The sequence below is a fragment of the Oryza sativa genome, chromosome 1 (assembly GCF_034140825.1).
Source record: "Oryza sativa Japonica Group chromosome 1, ASM3414082v1".
Taxonomy (NCBI): Eukaryota; Viridiplantae; Streptophyta; class Magnoliopsida; order Poales; family Poaceae; genus Oryza; species Oryza sativa.
In genome coordinates this window covers 31879324-31899006 of record NC_089035.1, presented here as the reverse complement: position 1 = coordinate 31899006, position 19683 = coordinate 31879324, and the positions used below count along the sequence as shown (strand labels likewise).

Below are 19683 nucleotides of genomic sequence, written 5' to 3'. Positions count from 1 at the left end.
CTTCCTAATTCTGACCGGTTTACTGTTTCTCCTCTGATGTCATTCGGTTTGGCCTTCTCATCGGCAGCTATTCGGGGGTTGATTCCTTCTGATCCCTGGCTACTGTTCTTGCGTCAGCGCTCATAAATACCAGCCTTGTGATTTTGTATAGTACTCCTACAAGCAAAGATCTGAATTCTGAAGTCATAATTGTGGTCAAAGTTCTTTTGCAAGTCGCGCCAATTCAAATAGAAGTATTTATACTGCTACCACTACTATCTCTCTGCCAAGTAGAATTCGATCATTTTAACAGGGTGAAAGCATTTACAAAAAGCTCAAACTACCCTGGCAAAATTTTGGCGTCTTTTTTATCATTCCTACTACACTTGAATACTCCATTTCCCAGTAGGCAGTAGCAGTCCAAAGACCTGTAAAAAATCGCTGTAGAGCCAGAGGCACCAGCAGGAAGACTTGCGTTTGTGGGTGGCCACTTGCATGGGTGGACAGTAGAGACCAGTTGTCAGCGGCAAGCCGAAGCAGCTGCATCCATCCAGGCCCGGCGCCCCGGCGAATCCGCCCGCCCCACGCACCCACGCGCGCATCTCTCCCGCTTCCGACTTCCAGCGGCCACCGAGCCGTCACACGCGTGCGCGCGCATGTGGCGGGGGCCATCGTCGATCGGGGGAAATGCATTGCATTTGCGTGTTTGCATGGTCGGTTAACATGTCCTCGTCTCGTTCCTCGTCGCCGCGCGCGCGCGGTTAAAACTGGCTGTCACCCCCCGTTGATCGAGGTGATTGTACATGTGTCCCATGATAGGGTTTGCCAGAAAACTGGTACAGTACTTCGTATGATTGATCGAGTTTTAGTTATTATAAACTTAAAAATGTATTTTAAATAGTTTTTATGTAGAGAGTGTGTTTGTGATAATCAACATAGAATTTGTATGTTAATCAGAAAAGAAAAGAACGAACATAAAACTTACACATTTTGGCCTGCACGTATGCACACGGCATTTGTTTTGGCCGACGGAACACGGAAATTTGTGATGCTATGGTTCGCCAGAAATTGCATATGCACTATGCAGTATGCACCCCGAGCACAGTATACGCCATATGCATTATGGAACGGGAGCTATCAGAGACGCGACACATGCCATCCTTTATTTCATCAGTAAAAAAAAAAAAAACAGAGGAGGGACACAGTATTTCAAAGGGGGAAAGGAGAAGGGGACTGGAAAGTCAAACCCGACCGAGAGCAACCGAATTAAGTTTTCGCAGTTAAGCTGCATATGCCGGCCTGGTGCATGCACCGGTAGCTAGATTAGCTCGACCTTGTTTGACTTGTCTGCACCGGTGGATCGTCGCGCAGCGTGCAGTAGCTGTACGTAGTTGGGGGATCCAGTGCTTGTTTAATTAGTGGCCGATCGGATGGATGCGAGGGCCATGCATCTTTTCTCCTCACATGTTACTGTTCATAAACTAATCAGGATCATTAGTTACTCTCATGTGATGATGCATGATGCATGGGGGCGACAATTAAATTCAGGGCTCAGGACTAGTTAAGGTGGGGCGCCATGTGGTGTCATCAAGTCCGTAAAGCATACTGAGAGAGAGGCTAATAATATAACCGATCTGTTGGCTATAAGATTATTTGTAGTTGTTTTATTCCATTATCTAAAAGAAATCCACAAAAGTTACACATATTACACATTTTAGTTTTTCCAAATAAGTTGTTTCTCCTTGTAGTCTTTATGCATTCAAGACTTAAATGAAGAGATAAATTAAATGTTTTATTAGAACCTAAGGAGTCATCTAAATGTTTATTGGTTGCATGCTTGTATTCACTCCTTGATTTTGTAACATTTAAGGTGATTTAATTTTTTTCTGATCTTGGTGTCAAAAGTAATATGTGCAACTTTTATGGATAGAGAGAGTAATAGTTAGCTCTTTACAATTAATATATGACACACTCGTCTCTCTTACAGAGTTTCTTAGTTCTTGTGTCTAAGGCGGCTGTAAGTTTACAGCCCGCTTCTTCTCTCTCTCCTCTCTTTTCTCCTCCACCTCAGCATTTAGCCGGCTTATAGCCTACTATTATACTTGCTCTGATCTGCTTGTTTAGTTCTTCCGGCGGGTCAGCCAGTTCACACTGGCCATGCGATTAATCAACCGCAAATTAAGCTAGTTGTTCACAGGAAGTAAAGGAAAGAGCGGCTTAATACACTAGCAAATGGGTTTGCCTTTGAACAGAGAGGGGAGGCGTGGGTCACACGATGGATGGAGAAGGGGTCGCGGAGTCTTTTCTTTCCCTTTTAGACGAGAGGTGGCCATCGACCCCCCCCCCCCCCCCCCCAATAGTCTTCACGAAAATTAGACCGCGAGAGAAAAAATTGTCCTCCCGGAATTAATTTTGAGTGGTTAAGTCAACTCAACAGGTGCAACGTAACGTACTTACGTCTTAGATGGAGTTTATTTCTCCGGGTTAAGCATGTCATAAAGGAGAGCGTGTAGCAGAAAATGTGAAGTAGAAGAAAATGCATGTGAGGGTCCCCTTTTTATCTGTTCGAAATAGACCGTCCCCGTGCAAAATATCAGATCAGACTTGCATGGGTGCATGCGTGAGTAACATGTACTCCCTCCATTCCCTAATAACACAACCACTTTTTTCTCAGATGTTTCATAATATAAGACATGCATATAAGTATACAATTAACTATGACATCTTCTCTATTAAATCCTCCACTCTCATGTTATCTAGTTCTATTGGATGCATGAATTATATTTACTATGATGATCGAAACTTCAAGATGATAATAATTATTTCTTGGTCTTTGGGTTAAGGATGGTTGTGTCTTATATTTTGTAATGGAGGAAGTATAATTTACATCAACGGTTAAATATAGAAGTAGTACTAGCAAACGACATGGAGTATTTAAAAAAAATACTCCATCCGTCCCATAATATAAGGGATTTTGAGTTTTTGCTTACACTGTTTGACCACTCGTCTTATTTAAAAAATTTATGTAAATATAAAAAACGAAAAATTATGATTAAAGTATTTTGGATAATAAAGTAAGTCAAAAAAATAAATAATAATTCTAATTTTTTTTAATAAGATGATTGGTCAAACAGTGCAATAAAAACTCAAAGTTCTTATATTATAGGACGGAGAGAGTATACAGAGAGTGAGAGAGAAAAGGTGAAAGGGGAAAGGGAAGAAAATTACAAGAACACTTCGTTGGCTCGTACTTCCGTGTGTAGAAACACACTCCTAGGCGCCGTTTCAGATGTGAGCAAAGGCCAAACTATGCATTCCGAGACAAAGCGCTTCTGCACCCAACCCTAACGAAAGAGTTGTGACCGCGCGCGACATCTCGCTGCCTTCCGATCGATCGACAGCAAGCAGCCAATGCGACCGACCGAAAACCCGGGTCGCACGGCGCTCGCTGGTGTGGATTGTGGATTTTGCTAGCGCGCGCGGGATGGAGGCACACGGCACGGCCTGGCACGCTTAGACTAACACGCTCGCTTGGTCAGATCGATCGCACGCCAGCGCGTGGATTCCGGGATGCGTGGCTCCAAACGTCCTGGTTAAGCCCGCGCTGCGCTGGAACGGATCGGATGATTTGTGTTGTGCCGGTGTGTCGGCATTGTCTGCGTTATATTTTCTAGCAAAACCATATATATCCGGGGAATACATCCGGAATACAGGGAATGTTATCTAAAAAGGTTGTAGGGAATATAATATTCTACTCCCTCCGTTTCAGGTCATAACATGTTGACTTTGGTCAAAGTCAAACTACTTCAAATTTAACTAAGTTTATACACAAATATAATAATATTTATAATACCAAATTAGTTTCATTAAATCAATAATTGAATATATTTTCATAATAAATTTGTGTTGAGTTGAAAATATTATTATTATTATTTTCTATAAACTTGGAGCAGTTTGACTTTGACCAAAGTCCAAATGTCTTATAATCTGAAACGAAGGGAGTCTTTTATTAGGTTTCGACTGAACTTGTAGGTGAAACCTACCCAATTTAAATCTTAAGGTTGACACGGATGCTAACATTTACACCAATAGTCGACAATGAGACATCAATGGTAACTTTATCAATCTCAAAAATACGTGTATTTATGGCTACACCTATGCTTGTGGTGACTTTACCAATCTTAAGATAAGCCGGCCCATTCTCTTGAAGTAGGATGCTCGTGAGTATGAACGTCTATGTCTATACTTATTTTTCTTTTTAAAAAAGGTATTATATATAGATCTTCCTGATCTTAAAATTTTTAGCCGCAGCAACGAGCCCCAGCTTGCTCTCTTGTTGGCATGCATATGCTATTGATTCTAATCGTGTCCGTGTCCGCGTCCGCGAGTATCTATGGCGGTAGTGATAGGTTCGAACTTAAGTAACGTAGGGCAAATGGGAGGCTGAAACGTGTGAGGGAGAGCTCTCTTGCTAGCTGCACCTTGAGGTCATCGAGTGGTGTTAAGTTGACTCTTATTTTGGCCTGGAAATTTTCGGTTCAAACGCAAACGTCACAAACAGAACATCACCACCACAATACCACAAAAATGTACACAAACATGTGGTGTAACTTCTCGGTTAGATCAGATGACAAAGCATGAAAAAAACCTACAATGACCACGTTATTTTTAGCAGTATTATTTACTTTTAACATTATGCCATCCAAAGGATGGCACGTCCTTTCATGGCTACGTAAAATAGTCTCGAATCCTCCGAGCAGGTCAAGTCTTCGTTGGCGAACAAGGAGGCAATGCGAGTTTGCTATTGGCTTAGGACAGGCTAAAGGCAACCATTGGGTTTGTGTGTGTTTTAAGTATGGTGAGCGTAGAATCCAAGGAAGCTTTACCCATATTTTAGAGCCGGAGTCAATTTTGTCGCAACTAATCCTGTCGTGCAAATGGCACATCCGGAATGAACATCTTTCTGAAGGAGCTGCTATTTTTCAACGAGATGGATTGGTAAAGAAACAAGAACTTGATTAAAAAAAAACCACAGCCTGGAGCTAGCAAACTGAGACTTGGCATTGCATAGACTAGAGACTAATCAAGGTTATCTTCATGCCAGAAAGCACAGCACCACGCCGGCTCAGAGCAAACTTGCGGTGAAAGGGTCCAAATTAGGATGATTCTGCTTTGGAAAGGGTAGCTCACACTTACACCTGTTCCACGTACTCATTCAACCCACTAACAACATTTCACCGCAAAACTCACTAACAGTTCGCTTTTAAGTCACCGTACCAAATGTTCCTCTATCTCTTGAACAGTCCCAGACCTCTAAACAACCAAACCATCATGATAAACCCCATTTGGTCAATAACAGCAAATGCCTAGACACGTATCATCCAAAAGCGAAGGGATTGCAAAATGGACTACCATTCAGATAGGGGAACTAGATGACTATCAATAGCTTCGTAGTTTCAACCTTCTTTTTGATGAATTCACGAGGTTAGCAAACGTTGTTGGGCATCTCTAGTCCGCTATAAAACAGAAATGTATCAATATTTGAAAAAGAATCTCCAAGCCACGGGAACATGTGACTGAGTTAGTAAGCTTTTGGCATCTCCTTCAGAAAACGGCAAGGTAGCTGTAGCTATAGTTCCTGGTCAATTAATTGGTGTGCCTAAAACAAATTCTTGTCTCTTTCTCTCTCTTCTAGCTCTAAAAGAACTCAGTGTTAAAAAAAAAAACTCTAAAAGAGCTCCTCGTCACAAGCTGTCAAGTTACATTTAAGGTCCAAAAGGTTAGATACAGTTACACCACACTCAAAGAACAGGCATGTGATGTCCTGCTTTTAATATGGTACTAGCAGTATCTTAATAGATCAGACTTGATATCTCAGTGAGAAAATACATAAATAGAAGAAATATAGTGTTCTTAAGGACATGCTGAAGACTGAAGAGTCAGAACAGAGACAACACATTCAAAGACTCAAATGGCATCCTTAGCCCCCATATCCAGCATGATTGCATCAGATGTAATAATTCGGATCGTAATAAAATGAAACTATAGCCCTTGGATTTTGGTGTGATACCATTTCAATTGTATAAGTATTCTGTAAGATGCTATTGTTATAACTTTTTGGCAGTTAAGCCTTCATGACCATTGTCACCATCGATCTTTTTCTTACTCCTATTCCAAAAGTCCAGTGATGTCCAAATCATATGCAACTACAATCTATAAGAGAACAAGACTCCTGCACCAATTTGCAACTTGAAAAACTGAATCTTGTGAATTGTGATAGTTTTGTGATACAAAGAATAGCCGTTGTCATTTGTCAAGCTTTTTAGCATTAAAAGGGCGCTGAATATATGACTAGTCGTCATCAGTTTTCCCAATAAACAGCTTGCCTCCATCTTGTCATAATCGAAGTCACATGTTTCATGGTTGGCCATGGTAGCACTTGATCATATGAATATAGAATAGGCTACGTTATGCAGTAGGCAAAGTTAGGTAATGAATTTGCGAAACTCCTTTTGGTTTTAAAACACAAACCTTGTTTTTTGGTCTCAGAGCAGAACAAGCCCTCACGGAAGTTGCAGTTAAAAAAGGATTTGAGTCCTGCATAATAATAGACCCATATGAAAAAAACTCCCTCATCAAAATATATGAGAAATTATAGACGAGTGCAAATCTGTAGTACAAATTTAAGCATACACAACAACAACAACAACAAAAATACTATTTCAATAATATAGAGTAAGCTCTTTTCTACTTCTCAATGATGAATGGGTGATAATATGACCACATTAAATACTAGAAGCAACCTGTGAGCTTCTTATGTGAAAGTCTGGATCTATACCAATGAGCTATATAAGTGGACCTCCGAGAAAAAAAAAATCCTATTCAAAGCTGAAGTAGTAACTTAGTGAATATGAAAAATATAGTAATTGTGACATTTTTGCTATTTAATAATCCATACCGTTCATTTGAGTCAGTAATCTTGAGAGATCCATTTATCCCTTGCAAACCTACAAATATCGAATCAGCTCAACTGCGTACTTTCCTTTCCTCGTAGTCACAATTTCCCCAATCTAGAGATAAATAATAAATAATTTAAACAAGTCAAGCATAGAACTGGTTGATATAGATTCAAGTGAATAGGGAATTCATAACTTTTTAAAAAGAAATATACATCTAGTAGCATTCAAACATCTTCCATAGCATGTTATATTCCCTCATATTATGTATTTGCAAATTAACACATAATCCTTGATTCATAAAATCCTATTTTCAGCAAAGCAAAGCATTTACTTTATCGATGTACATCTGGAGGTCTGATCCACATAGTTCTTGCAACATTAGTCTAAAGTAATATGCAGCCTATAGGACAGTCTACAACAATGAAGCCGTTATGACAATTGCTCAGAATGAACAAAAAAGAAGACGACGCCATGAACATCACAACATCAGTACACAGTAAAGGCTGTGGCTTTATTATTTGAAACTTTTGAGCTCATAGTTTCACAACAATACAAAATCTTATAGTTTTGGATGTATTCTCAGGTTGAAACAATACAAAGCAAAAGCAGAATGGTATCCAACTTAATTGATGTAGTGATTTAGATCCAAGCACCAATATATTTTTGTAAGGAAGTAATAAATATATATAACACTCCAAAAGTTCCATTTCAGAAAAAAGGACATGCCCTGTGTCACAGGCATGTGGCCCAAGACCTACATGCCAATGGCGCATGGAATGGGAATTCTTGAACGTCATTCTTTGGAGTGGCAAACACCTGAATGCCCCTTTTCCCTTAACCCCATTCGTGGAATACCTTACGCGCCAATTGCAACATCAAAATTTATCCTAGAAGTCGTCTATTAATGTGGTGATTGCATATAATTTTTTACCTTTAATCTCCCCATCCCACTGACAGAAACAACATCCCCAGCCTTGAGAGTCACTCCATTTTTCGAAACTGGTGACCAATTCACACGGACATCCCCAGCACTGGACAAACAAAAGAGAGATTTGGATACATATATCAATTGCTTTATGAGCGGTAATTAAACAAAATAATGCGTGGATGGCACCATCCAAGGTAGAAGGGAAGATAACCCACAGTAAACCACTGATGTTAAGATAAAGAGATGTTTTAATGAACCTAAGAAGATGGATAGCTCACAAATCTTACCTGATCAAGCTAGCAAGCTTTGTACGTGAGATTTTAAATCCTGCACTACCCAGGGCATCAACCCTGAGTGATGATTCTACAGTTTTAAATGACTTGGTCCTGTGGTTCAAAGGTACTTTTAAGTGTTGAGTATCTTTGTCCAGGCATTTATCCAAAAATAAATAAAAATGAGCCAACTTTGAGATGAGATCAGATGTCAAGCAAACCTTGGTGGTTCATATTCTAGAGCAAGCAAAGGAATCTGTGTGCATGAAACTCCAACTTTCCCCACCTGTTGAATCAAACACAATTCAGAGTAAGCTGCATTTGCAAGGGTTTGAAATAACAACAAAAATACAGCAGTCAAAGTTCATGGGCAGAGTTAGATCAATACAAGACTAACATGTAACTAATCTAGAGAGTTATTCTACGATGCAAATAACCACAAAAATATTGGAACATGTGCTGCTATTTTAAATGTGCTATGAGTAAAAAAAAATAATAAAAAACACAGTAGCTTCAGAGCTTCTGTTGTCTGCATAGCATGTAATCAACATAAGTGAAAACATGTGGGGTAAGATAATGTTATAACTTCTGTAGTTCTGTGTCATATATAGGTAAGAAATTATATAACATATATAAACTCACCTTTTCAAGTGTGGAAGTCAGATAGTCAACAAGTTCAGGATCAACAAGGACCTGAGCACCTCTCTCTCCCTGACAAAAAAAAAAAAGATCACAAAGAGGCACCTCAGACGGACAAAAGTCAAAGTTCACAACACAATCCAGAAATTAAGCGATTGGGAAGGCATGTGCACCTGCAAAAGTATATCTCCAACTTTATCCCTTGTTATTCCTGTCCCAAGAATAGCACCAAGAAAGTCACCATGAGAACAGGGTTCCAATCTGAAATTCCCTGAGATGCTGAGAAGGCCTCAAAGTTAGCTTATATAAAAGATGGAACTGCTTATAGTGCAAATTTGAGAGAACCTCAAAGCAGCAACTACATCTGGGTTGCTTGTCATACAGTCCGGATGTCCAACTGAAACTCGGCATCGCTCAGCCTAGATAAATGAACAGGTGAGAGTGGGACAGATTAGGTAATGGAAGCTAATAAAACAATTTCCTTTGATGTTACTCAAATTCACCTGTGGGTAGCCCCCCTGTGCTACCGCTTTGATGTCTGCTAACTTCTCAATTGCCAGCATGCACTCCTTCACTATAGGTGGAGTAAGAAAATTGGTGTGGAAAACATCTCTCCGTTGGGAAGCCCTTTGTGCCTGCATAAGTTGGATACCATCATAAATTCATGAAGTTCAAGGCACCATATCAACATGAAATACTGCACTTACAACTTGAAACATTCTTATTTTGTGGTTAGTTACAAAAGCAAACTAGTTCAATGTTGTTGAAAGGTTATGTTTGCAATCAGCAAAACAATAGTGAGTGAATCTGTCTGATGTGGCAAACTACTAATCATATCTTGTTTAAATGTCCCTTAGCTGTTTTTGGCTGGTGTGTTATTAGGGATGCTTTGAATCTGGTTTCTTTACCTAATAATCTATGGGAGTGTATGAGTCTGCTCAAAGATAGGAAAAAGTTTAAACCTTGGATCTCTTTAATTGGGGGGGTTTGTTGGGCTATTTGGATCATTAGAAACGACTGGGTGTTTGAAAATATTCTTGTCAAGTCTCCCCTTTATGTGGTTTATAAATCGCTCTCTTTCATACAGAAGTGGCACATTTTGCTAAAGGAGGAAGACCAGGAGCTGCTGGGAGGATGGTGTGAAGCAATCAGGATAAAACTGAATCAAGTCAGGCCTCATGTGCTACCTGCATCGCTATAGAATAGCTTTAGCCTGAGTTTCAGTTTTTTCTGTAAGGGTGTGGTTAGGTTGGGAGTACGTTCCTTTTGTCTCTGGAAAACTGGTTTCCCCAGCTATCTTTTTGTGTTTCTTTTATTTTCCAGTTCTTGTATAAGACTCTGTTATTGTTCTTGGGCTTTTTTCTAAAGCCGGGTCAATATATTGATCTGCCATAAAAAAAAAGAAAAAATGTGTCTGATGTGCCGAGAGCAAAACAACTAAAACACAAAGCATTTTCTTTATTTCCTTGAGACCAATGTGCTCATAGTGGCAAAATTCACTCGATGGAGTACATAAACTGAAGCTCATAATTGTTTGTGAAATCGTTTATCAGGGTGGGGGGGGGGAATGATTTAACCATGAAGGCATTTCATCAGACACAACGTCCATAAGCAACAAATTGCACTCCTATAAACCACCTAATCTAGTAATCTCAACAAGTTGATCTTAATAATTGAGGTTTAATGGTGGAAAACAAACTACCATATCCAGGATGCTCCTGAGTTCCTCGGCTGCATTCCTATCCAAGCTCGCCTTAACCGCCGAATCTCCTGCTGCTGCCGCGGCGAAGGAGAGAGCCGCGTGACACCGTCCTGCACCACAACGAGCCATGGGTAGCCAAGCGTCAGAATCGTCGGACCTAACCGGAATCGAACCGAGCGGTGGGTACGGGGCTTACCGCTAGGGAAGAAGTGGTACGATGTGGGGATAGCGCGGCGTGCGAAAGGGACGTGAAGGACTCGCCGGAAAGGGCTCGCCAACGAGACGGCGGCGGCCATCCTTACCAGGAACCGATGGGGCTGGGCGCCGTCGTCGCCTGCTCGTTCTCCCCTTTGCCTCTGCCCGGCGGGCGTCGGCTTTGAGCTTAACCGGGTTCGGTTCGTTGGTGGCAATAGACTCAGGAGGCACGAACCGTCAGATTTGCTTCAAGATTCGCGCGCGGATTTCCATCAGATTTTGAGAAGGCGAAGGGCACCGGCGCCGAAATGCGCCCGCCGCCGCCGCCGCGATGACCACGCTCCTGCGCCGCCTCCTCTTGGGCGCCACCCCGGCCGACGCGTTGCTCACCGGCCGCCTCCCCTTCTCCACCTCCTCCCGCCGCACGCCGCACCGCTTCCGCCGCAGCCGCCGCTCCCCGAACCCTGCGCCGCCCTCCCCTGAAGCCGTCTCCGCGGCCATCGCCACCCTCCCGTCCCGTCTCACCCCGCCTCTCCTCTCCTACTCCCTCTCCTCCGTCTCCGACGCCCGCCTACTCCTTCCGGTCCTCACCCACTCCCTTCGTCTCGCCACCTTCCGCCCTGACCCGGGCCCCTTCCTCGTCGCGATCAAGCGCCTCGCCGCCGCCGATCTCTACGCCGATTTCGACCGCACCTGCGCCCTCGCCTTCTCCCTCCTCCCCTCTCTCCCGTCCCCCGGGCCCTTCCTCCGCACCGCGCTCTACTTCTACTGCCAGTTCCGCAAGATCGGCAAGGCGTTCCACGTCTACACCCTCATGCGCGCCTCCGCCGACCCCGCCGCGCGCCCCTCCGCCGACACCTACCACGCGCTCTTCACCGCGCTCTTGTCCCGCGGCGGCGGCGACACCATGGTGCACTACATGTACATGGACACCGTCTCCGCTCTGTTCCGGCAGATGCTGGAGGAGGGTGTCCCGCCGGACACGCGCGCGCTCAACGTGCTCGTCAAGGGCTACGCGCAGTCGCTGCACCTCAACGACGCGCTGCGCGTGTTCCACCAGATGCGGCCCGTCTACGGTTGCGAACCGGACGCCCTCACGTACAGCTACCTGGTGCACGGGCTGAGCGAGCAGGGCCGGACGAGGAACGCCCGTGAGGTGTTCGATGAAATGCTGGCCAAGGGGCTGGCCCCTACGGAGCCGGCGTGCAACACGTTCGTCAGTGCGCTGGCCATGGCAGGGGAGGCTGGGGAGGCGGAGCGTGTGATGTGGGACATGGCTCGGGCGGGAAGGGTGGTCGACGACGTCACGAGGAGGGCGGTGGTGGAGGAGCTGTGGAGATCGGGGAGGAGGGACGACGCCGAAAGGGTGGTGAGGGAGATGGAGGAGCGAGGCATCGTGGGTGGCGCTGAGCGGAGAGCCTTGCTACGTTCGCTGCACGATGAGTTCGGTGACGACGATTTGGATGTTGATGATAGATGGCGGAACACAAGGTGATTGTCTGACAGATGGAGAGTTGAGAAGCACTCATAATCCATCCGGCCATCCATGTCCCAAAAACATGGCAATCAACATTGAACACTACTAAATGCCATGAGATGTAACAGAAAATTTTGTGATAAAGTATCAGTAAAATTCATTTGCAATGATATAAGGGTTAACTGCAAGATTGATATTTATTCATCATTATCGGTTCTGTGATGTCTGAATCACCAATATAAGTTTACACTGTGCCCTTCTAGCACTCGATCAAATGTATACAACAGCATGACAAGCAGTTTCTTCATTGCTTACTTGCTTTCAATAAGTTCTTCTCAGCAATATTGCTTCGAGAATTCCAAAAGGGGAGGCTGATGAGTGATGACTGGAAAAGTTTGAAATTGATTCTTACAGAGTTGGGGACAGGGGAAGGCATGATAATATAACTCCAGGAATGTTCTCCCCCGACCCCAAGCATAAATTTATTCTGTTTACTCTTCAAGTTGATCGGATGGAAGCCATTCGAGGGTGTTGCCAGTAAACATAGGCACGATCTCTCCTGAACTATATGAGTATGTATCAGGTACTTTCCAGGCGCTCTTTCTAAGGACAATCTTTGAAGTGTTCCTTGGAAGGCCATAAAAATCTGGGCCATTGAAGCTTGTAAATGCTTCTAGCTTATCAAGAGCACCGGCCTGAAATGCAAGATATTTCAAACAAACGTATTAGCCACAATGTTTTCTCAGCATTTTGGCTATTATAATCATTTGCAAGTTACACTACAAATTCGTGGTTTTGTGATGCACTTAACACACTTTGTCTTTACAGCTAACTGACTTGCAAGCTAACCCCGATCTACAGCAGAACGTCTCTTAACTTAAAATATAATCTTTCCTATTTATCAGCGTGAGAGAGAAAGAGAGATACCTGTTCGAATACTTTCGCATAAAGAGAAAGAGCCACAGGAGCGCTATATATTCCTGCACAACCACAGGAGCATTCTTTTCTCCGTTTATCATGAGGAGCACTGTCAGTACCAAGAAAGTATTGTTTACTCCCACTTGTTACCGCAGACACAATTGCTTGTCCTGAGATAGGCAATTCAAAATTGTTTAGCATACCAAGTTCTCCCTAAAGCAGAAAAGTGGAATACAAACATATTTTTGGCATGACATATATATACACAATGCAAGTACAGTGTTGTCATAGATCTACTTTTTCATTACCATTTAAGGAACATCTGGGTCAAAGGTCATTTTGTTGAACCAAAGAAATCTTAATGTGCATGTACAGCCAAGTTTCCTCTATGTTTTGCCTATACGATTGCGTGTAATTATAGATATGTGAATACTAGATCATGCAGGAGTTAGGGGAGTAGGACAATTGGAACATACTATGAGTTTCTCTTTTCAGTACTGGTAAGCAATAGTTGTGTGGCTGCAAGCCACCCTGAAATAACGCATTCCTGTTGAGAAGAAGATGTTGGGGAGTCACCGTTGCAGCAACATGACCTGATGAAAATGAAATTTTAGAACCATAGATATGCACAGAAGTATAATGCTATTGTAGTGGTGCACACCTTCTTTGCATGATTCTACGAAGTTAACCGCATCCATAGTGGTGATATGTTCCATAACAATTTTCAGCTGTGGCAGTCTTTGTACAAGTGGTGCCAATATTTTCTCAATGAAAACCTTCTCACGATCAAAGGTATCAACATGCTGATCTGTGACTTCTCCATGAACCTTAAGGAAAAAAACAAGGGCATAAGGTCAATTTTACTATCTATACAGCTGACAATGCAAGAAAGTCACTAATTAGAGGCAACATCATTTCAGTGAATTAGGCATTGTCAAGGAACAAAGGCAAGTAAAAGTAGCATTCCGAAGTAAAAGTAGGAGAAAGGATCGAGACATGAATAAGAACTTCAAAACAAATGGGAAAAATATATGCTGAAAGAAGAGCATCAGAACTATACTTACAAGCAAAGGCATCTCCTGCCTAGCCATTTCCTCAAGCACAGGCAAGCACTTCCCAAATATATCAGTGACACCATCTTGGGAGTTGGTAGTTGCTCCAGAAGGGTACAACTTCACAGCAAAAACCACGCCACTCTTTTCTAATGTCAATATGAAACAATATGCAACATAAACATCACATACAAAACTCTGCAACCGATAGACTGGGAGAGGAAATAAGAAGGCAACATTTATAATACGGCACTTTTAAATCATGATGGCTAGTATTTTAAGAACGTCAAGTTTGTTCTAGCTTCTAAGAGATACAAATGCGACTGCCAAATCACTGCACAAGTGTACATAAGCACTGAGCGCGACAAATAGACACTTCAACTTACAGTAGCAATGTAGCTAATGAAAGAACGGTGTTAGTGAGAGTTCGTACTTGCGAGCTTGATCTCCTCTGGGCTAGTATTGTCCGTGAGGTAGAGCGTCATGAGCGGCACAAAGTTGCTCCCAGGCGGCAGCGCCCTGAGGATCTCCTCCCTGTACTCCAAAGCTCGTGCTGTCGTGGTCACCGGTGGCTTCAGGTTGGGCATCACGATGGCCCTCCCAAAATGCATCGCGCTGCCAAACAGCACGCGAAACGATCACGCAAGCAGTCACCAGACAGGCCACCTCTCTGAGACATTACATCGAACACTAGGCGTGCGTCACCAGGAAAACAAGCCACAAGCCCACAACACCAATCAGACCAACCTGTGGGGGAGCACGGCCGCGAGGACATCGCCTTCCCGGAGGTGGAGGTGCCAGTCGTCGGGCCGCGTGATGGTGAGCTCCTGCAGCGGCGGCGGCGACGGCGACGCGGCCATGGCGATCGAGATCGGTGTCTTGTTCCGGAAGGAGGGAAGGTGGACTAGGGCCCCGTAATGAGGCGACGGCCGGAGGAAAGGTCCGGGCAAATGCTTCACATGCGGGTTCGCGAAGAAGGTGGAGGTCGCGGCGGTCTGCATTGATGATTGGGATGATGATTGACCTCGCTTTATGCCGATTCCCTCCCGTAGAAGCGCGCGGGTGTGTGCCCGTATTGTGGGAGACGGTCCCGTGGGAAACTGGGAGGTGGAGTTCGGTTTCTGAGCCGCAACTGCTCAGGTGACAACCGGACGCGGCTCTCTCGGCGGCTCCAGTTTCTTTTTTTCTTTTTTTTTTTAGCGCAGCCCCCACGGGCCGGCTTCTCTTGACCCTCAGATGTGACTGAAATCTAATTCATGGCCCTAAACCACAAAACCGGATATCTCGACCCTCAAACTCCTAAAATCAGTGCAATTTGACTCCCTCGGTGGTTTTAGAGGGCGGTTTTGCTGACGTGGCGCCTATGTGGCGATATTGACCGAGTCTTCGTTACACGTGGCGTTGACGTGGCACTTACGTAGCATTAAAATTAAAAATATATATGGGACCCATTAGTCATTCACACAAAAAGGAATGTGGGGCCCACTCCTCCTTCCTTCTTCCTCCTCCCTATCTCCCTCCTCTCTCTTTCTCTCCCCTTCTTCCCTTCGACCGGTGGCGCGCGGCGGAAGCGAGCGGCGGCCTAGCTTCGGTCAGCGGCGGGTGGCGAGAGCGAGCGGTGGCCGGAGGACTTCGGCGGCGGCGGGGCCTTCCCGAAGAACCACGTCGCACAGTACCCGCTCGGCATGGGCCAGCGCGACGAGAAGGGCGGCTCGAAGATCCTCGCGCTCACCGTCGACGCCAAGGGCAGTGTCACCTTCAACGCCGTCGTCGGGGTCCGGGAGGCGGACGCCGCCGGGGATGAGATCCTCCATCGTGAGGGAGTCGAGTGGCCCGTATGCCCCCCTCCATCCTTCCTCCCGACAGCCTCTCTGTGCTACCGCCGTCGCCGCCACAGTGGTAGACAGGAGAGGGGAAAGAATGAGAGAAGGAAGGAGGAGGAAAAAGAGGCATGAGGATAGGAGAGGCCATGACGCCGCCGTCGCGGGGGTCCATGACGTCGTCGCCCTCGACCTTGGCGGTGCTCGCCGCCAACGCCCCTCCAAGCCGACTGGCTCCAGAAGTACAAATCGATGCGCTGGCGCCCCTCCCCGCCGACTACGTCGTGAGACACCTCCGATGCCCCCTCCCTCTCCAGCGACGACGGCGGTGCCCCTCTGTGCCAACCATCTCCAGATCGATGCTGACGGCGCGACGGCGCCCCTTCCCGCCCACTAGCGCCAACGGGGTCGCCGCACGCCGCCGGAGCCGCCGCTCGACCCACTCGATGCCTCCGCCGTCGACGTCCCGCGCCCTCCCGCCCGCCGGCCGAAGGGGAAGAAGGGGAGAGAAAGAGAGAGAAGGGTGAGAGGGAGGAGGAAGAAAGGAGGACTGACATGTGGGCCCCACATGTTAGTGGGCCCACATTTCTTTTTGTGTGAATGACTAATGGGTCCCACTCATATTTTTTTAATTCTACTGTCACGTCAACGCCACGTGGAACGAAGACTCGGTCAATATCGTCGGTCAATATCGCCACGTAGGCGCCACATCAGTAAAACCGCCCTCCAAAACTGACGAGGGAGTTAAATTGCACCGGTTTTAAGAGTTCGGGGGTCGAGATATTCGGTTTTGTGGTTTAGGGTCATGTATTAGATTTCGATTACTCTCAAGGGTCACAAAGTGAACTTATTCCTTTGGGATTTCCCAAATGAGCCTAGCTATAGGTCCAGTGTGACGTGAGAGGAATTCCGACGTGAGATGATCTCCACGCTGTGTGGGCTCGGCCGAATGATTTCGATGCCTTGATTCCTTCTTTTTACTTTAAGAAATAAGTTCATTAAAGATGCCTCATCCTGATGTCAGAGTTTGAATTCTGTCCTTCACACACAATACCGGACATAACACATCTCTCAACTTGTAAAACTAGTGTTACTGAGATCCTAGAGCAGTATAATGCTCAGGTTCAGCTAACATGATGACTGAGTCAGCGTGGGACCCACATATCAGGCATTTCAGTCGGAGTCAGGACCCTTTTTCTTCCTCCTCTCTCCCCCTTTCCACTCTCTTCACCATCTCTAACTAGGGTGGTAGGCCAGCCGTGAGCAACGTGGACAAGGATGGCAACCGATGGAAAGGAGGGCAACCACGGATAGGAGACGGGCGATAGGGAGAAGGTTGGCCCGACACGACAAGGGAGCTCTGCGTTGGATTCGCCCGGTCAACATCGTCCGTGAGTTCTGCCGACCTCGCGCAGCCGACGGGGAGAAGGGCAGCCGCTAGCGGAAGGTAGGCGACAGGGAGATTAGCAGCTCGACATGATGAGGGAGCTCTGTGTTGGCCTCGCCCAGTGGAACACGAGTTCCACCAACTCCACGCGACCAAGATGGAGGAGCTGCTCCGTCAGGTGGCCACGGCAGTGGCGTCCTCGCTGCAAGGGATAGGCGGGAAGAAGGTAGGCATCATCCACCACTCCACTCCACGCTCTCCATTCTCAAATCCTAGTTTGTCAGGCTCTAAACTCAACGAGATGATGCGACTAATAGAGGGGCAAATGGCAATGAGAGAGAGGAGATAAGGTGGCGGCGGTGGTGGGCGGTATGGACCAGCCACCAGATGAGAAGTACAGAGGGCACTAGGCGGTAGGCCACCTTGGCTCCCTACTATGGCAGTTGGCCAGCCGCCATATCTAAGCAACGAGCGGCGGCGGCCAAGCAAAGAGGGTGGCCTAAGGAGGTAGAAGAGGCACCCCGACCGTGCGCGAGGCTACAACCTTGTGCCACGCTGCACCATACTTGACCCGTACCATGATCTCCAGCGGCCATGGCCTCAGCGAGATCCCCATCCCTCCTCCGCTACCGACACTGACACCCTCCTCCCGCGTTTGCACGACCATCTCGCTCGGACACACTTCCTACCCAACCATATCTTCCTTGGCCACCGATATCGTGTGAAAAAATGCATAGAAAAGGGTAGAGAGGGATAAAAGAGGATGGGATATTGGGATGTGTCACTGACGTGTGTGATCTACCAATTTTTAATTTTTGTTTCAGACTGAAATGCCCTGATATGTGGGTTTCACATTGACTTAGTCGCCACGTAAGCCGAAAAAAGGCATTATACTATCGCAGAACCTCGGGTACATCAGTTTTACAAGTTGAGAGACGTGTTATATCTGGTTTTGCAGTTCAAACTGTGTGGTTCAAGGCCATGATTCAAACTCAACGGTAGGATGAGGGACCTAAATTGAACTTATTGCTTTTACTTATCCCCTGTCATTTATCAGGCCCGTTGGGCCATTGGAATCCTTATACTATTTGGTCGACAGAGCAAATGGTAATGTCTTTTTCATAAAACGAACTGTTTCGTCCAATTCAATGGTCATTATCCGACCAGTCGACGGTCAGTGCCTACCCCATGTGCACGATCGAGAGCGATTGGGTTAACGTGAGAAGCTGCACGGCACGGCGCAGCGGGTGTGGCCAAAGTGAGTTATTAAGCCAATAAAACACGGTCTAATTTTTTTTGAGAGGAAACACGGTCTAATCTTAGTTGGTAGTACTATTAGAGTATTATTATAGTTTTGTCTATTACTCCGTATAAGTCATTACTTAATGTCCATGCATTTTTTTTCCTCCATCCCTCTCTTCTAATATGGCATTAAAAAAGGGGCAGTTGGTTACTTCGTCTACTATCCTGATCCACGTGTACAAATTTGAGATGACCGTTTGTTTTGTAAACGGTTTTTATATATCTCCTCATAGATTCTGCTGACGTGGACAACCTAAGCAAGCCAATATCTTGTCCCACGGATAAAACCTCCTCACTCGTCAGGCTCCTACCGAACTCGTGCCGAAATAACCTACACCAAGAAAAACTCGACGCGACGTGGCAGGACGACTCACGATGAGCCGAACCCCAAAGTGCCAAACACATGTAACCTGTACACCTTAGCTCAGAGATCTCCAAAATCTGCCTCCCAGAAGCGATCCTATAGGCCGGGTCGGGGACAAAGCTTCAGAATAGCGTGGGGAAACAGACCACGGCGGACCATGCCACGCTACGCCGACACCGTAGTCCGTAAATACCCCCTCCCTTTACACGAGATCCACATGGTCGTGGGACACAAACTATGCGAACGAATCGATCAAGCACCCTTCTTTAATCAAAAGTTTTTTTTTAAACACCCGTCTCGATCTCAAGTCTACCCCTCTTTCGTCTTTCCCGATCCAAACAACTAGTAGTTTTGTACTAATCCAAAGTCGTCTCCAATAATTATCCATTATAAAAGGAACGCAACACACGCACTCCAGGTAAACCCTACGACTCCAGCTAATAAACGCAAAGGAGGAAATAAAGCGAACGGGAGCGACAAGGACGGGGAAGATTCGTGCCCCGATTTTTTCGTGTTCGAGACGCGCAGGGAGGGGGGAAGAGATTGAGGTGGTGGGAGGATCGGAATAGGATCTGGTGCCCCCCTCTCGTCGTGGTTGCGCTCTCATCAACTCGACTCGACCGGTAATCGATCGCGACTGCCGCCACCGCAACATTCTCATTTCTCTCTCTCGTCCCCGCCCCACCCCC

At 45.7% G+C, this 19683-nt stretch overlaps 3 protein-coding genes across 8 annotated transcripts; 1 reads left to right on the top strand and 2 right to left on the bottom strand.

Annotated features, from left to right (window-relative positions):
* Positions 1-6008: 6008 nt before the first annotated feature.
* On the bottom strand, positions 6009-10863 carry LOC4325544 (uncharacterized). Of its 6 annotated transcripts, none has more exons than XR_001542490.3 (12): positions 10676-10863; positions 10480-10589; positions 9281-9412; positions 9123-9196; positions 8951-9056; positions 8781-8849; positions 8360-8424; positions 8154-8252; positions 7870-7969; positions 6938-7049; positions 6511-6576; positions 6009-6442 (listed from the first exon to the last, which is right to left on the bottom strand). XR_001542490.3 is itself a non-coding variant. In XM_015766035.3 (11 exons), exons 1-10 carry the CDS (start codon positions 10773-10775, stop codon positions 6987-6989), a joined length of 918 nt encoding a protein of 305 aa, XP_015621521.1. In that variant the 5' UTR covers positions 10776-10863; the 3' UTR covers positions 6009-6576; positions 6938-6986. The 6 variants fall into 6 exon arrangements, 2 of the variants coding, with proteins under 2 accessions (XP_015621521.1, XP_015621522.1); XR_001542489.3 differs by having other exon boundaries at positions 6009-6417; XR_001542491.3 differs by having other exon boundaries at positions 6938-6986.
* A 56-nt stretch (positions 10864-10919) lies between these two features.
* Positions 10920-12368, top strand: LOC4325543 (pentatricopeptide repeat-containing protein At2g27800, mitochondrial). The gene has a single exon (XM_015766034.3). It carries the CDS (start codon positions 11006-11008, stop codon positions 12167-12169), a length of 1164 nt encoding a protein of 387 aa, XP_015621520.1. The 5' UTR covers positions 10920-11005; the 3' UTR covers positions 12170-12368.
* On the bottom strand, positions 12330-15333 carry LOC4325542 (dihydroorotase, mitochondrial-like). The gene is made up of 7 exons (NM_001397727.1): positions 14869-15333; positions 14555-14736; positions 14134-14270; positions 13731-13896; positions 13546-13662; positions 13079-13239; positions 12330-12846 (listed from the first exon to the last, which is right to left on the bottom strand). Exons 1-7 carry the CDS (start codon positions 15120-15122, stop codon positions 12643-12645), a joined length of 1221 nt encoding a protein of 406 aa, NP_001384656.1. The 5' UTR covers positions 15123-15333; the 3' UTR covers positions 12330-12642.
* Between the last annotated feature and the right edge of the window lie 4350 nt (positions 15334-19683).

Coding starts and splice junctions, on each gene's coding strand:
- LOC4325544 (XM_015766035.3), bottom strand. CDS start 10,775: ATGGCCGCCGCCGTCTCGTTGGCGAGCCCTTTCCGGCGAGTCCTTCAC. Junction 9,413..10,479: donor TCAGGAGCATCCTGGATATG/GTAGTTTGTTTT, acceptor CAACTTATGCAG/GCACAAAGGGCTTCCCAACG. Junction 9,197..9,280: donor CACAGGGGGGCTACCCACAG/GTGAATTTGAGT, acceptor TCATTTATCTAG/GCTGAGCGATGCCGAGTTTC.
- LOC4325543 (XM_015766034.3), top strand. CDS start 11,006: ATGACCACGCTCCTGCGCCGCCTCCTCTTGGGCGCCACCCCGGCCGAC.
- LOC4325542 (NM_001397727.1), bottom strand. CDS start 15,122: ATGCAGACCGCCGCGACCTCCACCTTCTTCGCGAACCCGCATGTGAAG. Junction 14,737..14,868: donor GCGGCCGTGCTCCCCCACAG/GTTGGTCTGATT, acceptor GCTGTTTGGCAG/CGCGATGCATTTTGGGAGGG. Junction 13,240..13,545: donor ACTGAAAAGAGAAACTCATA/GTATGTTCCAAT, acceptor TGCCTATCTCAG/GACAAGCAATTGTGTCTGCG.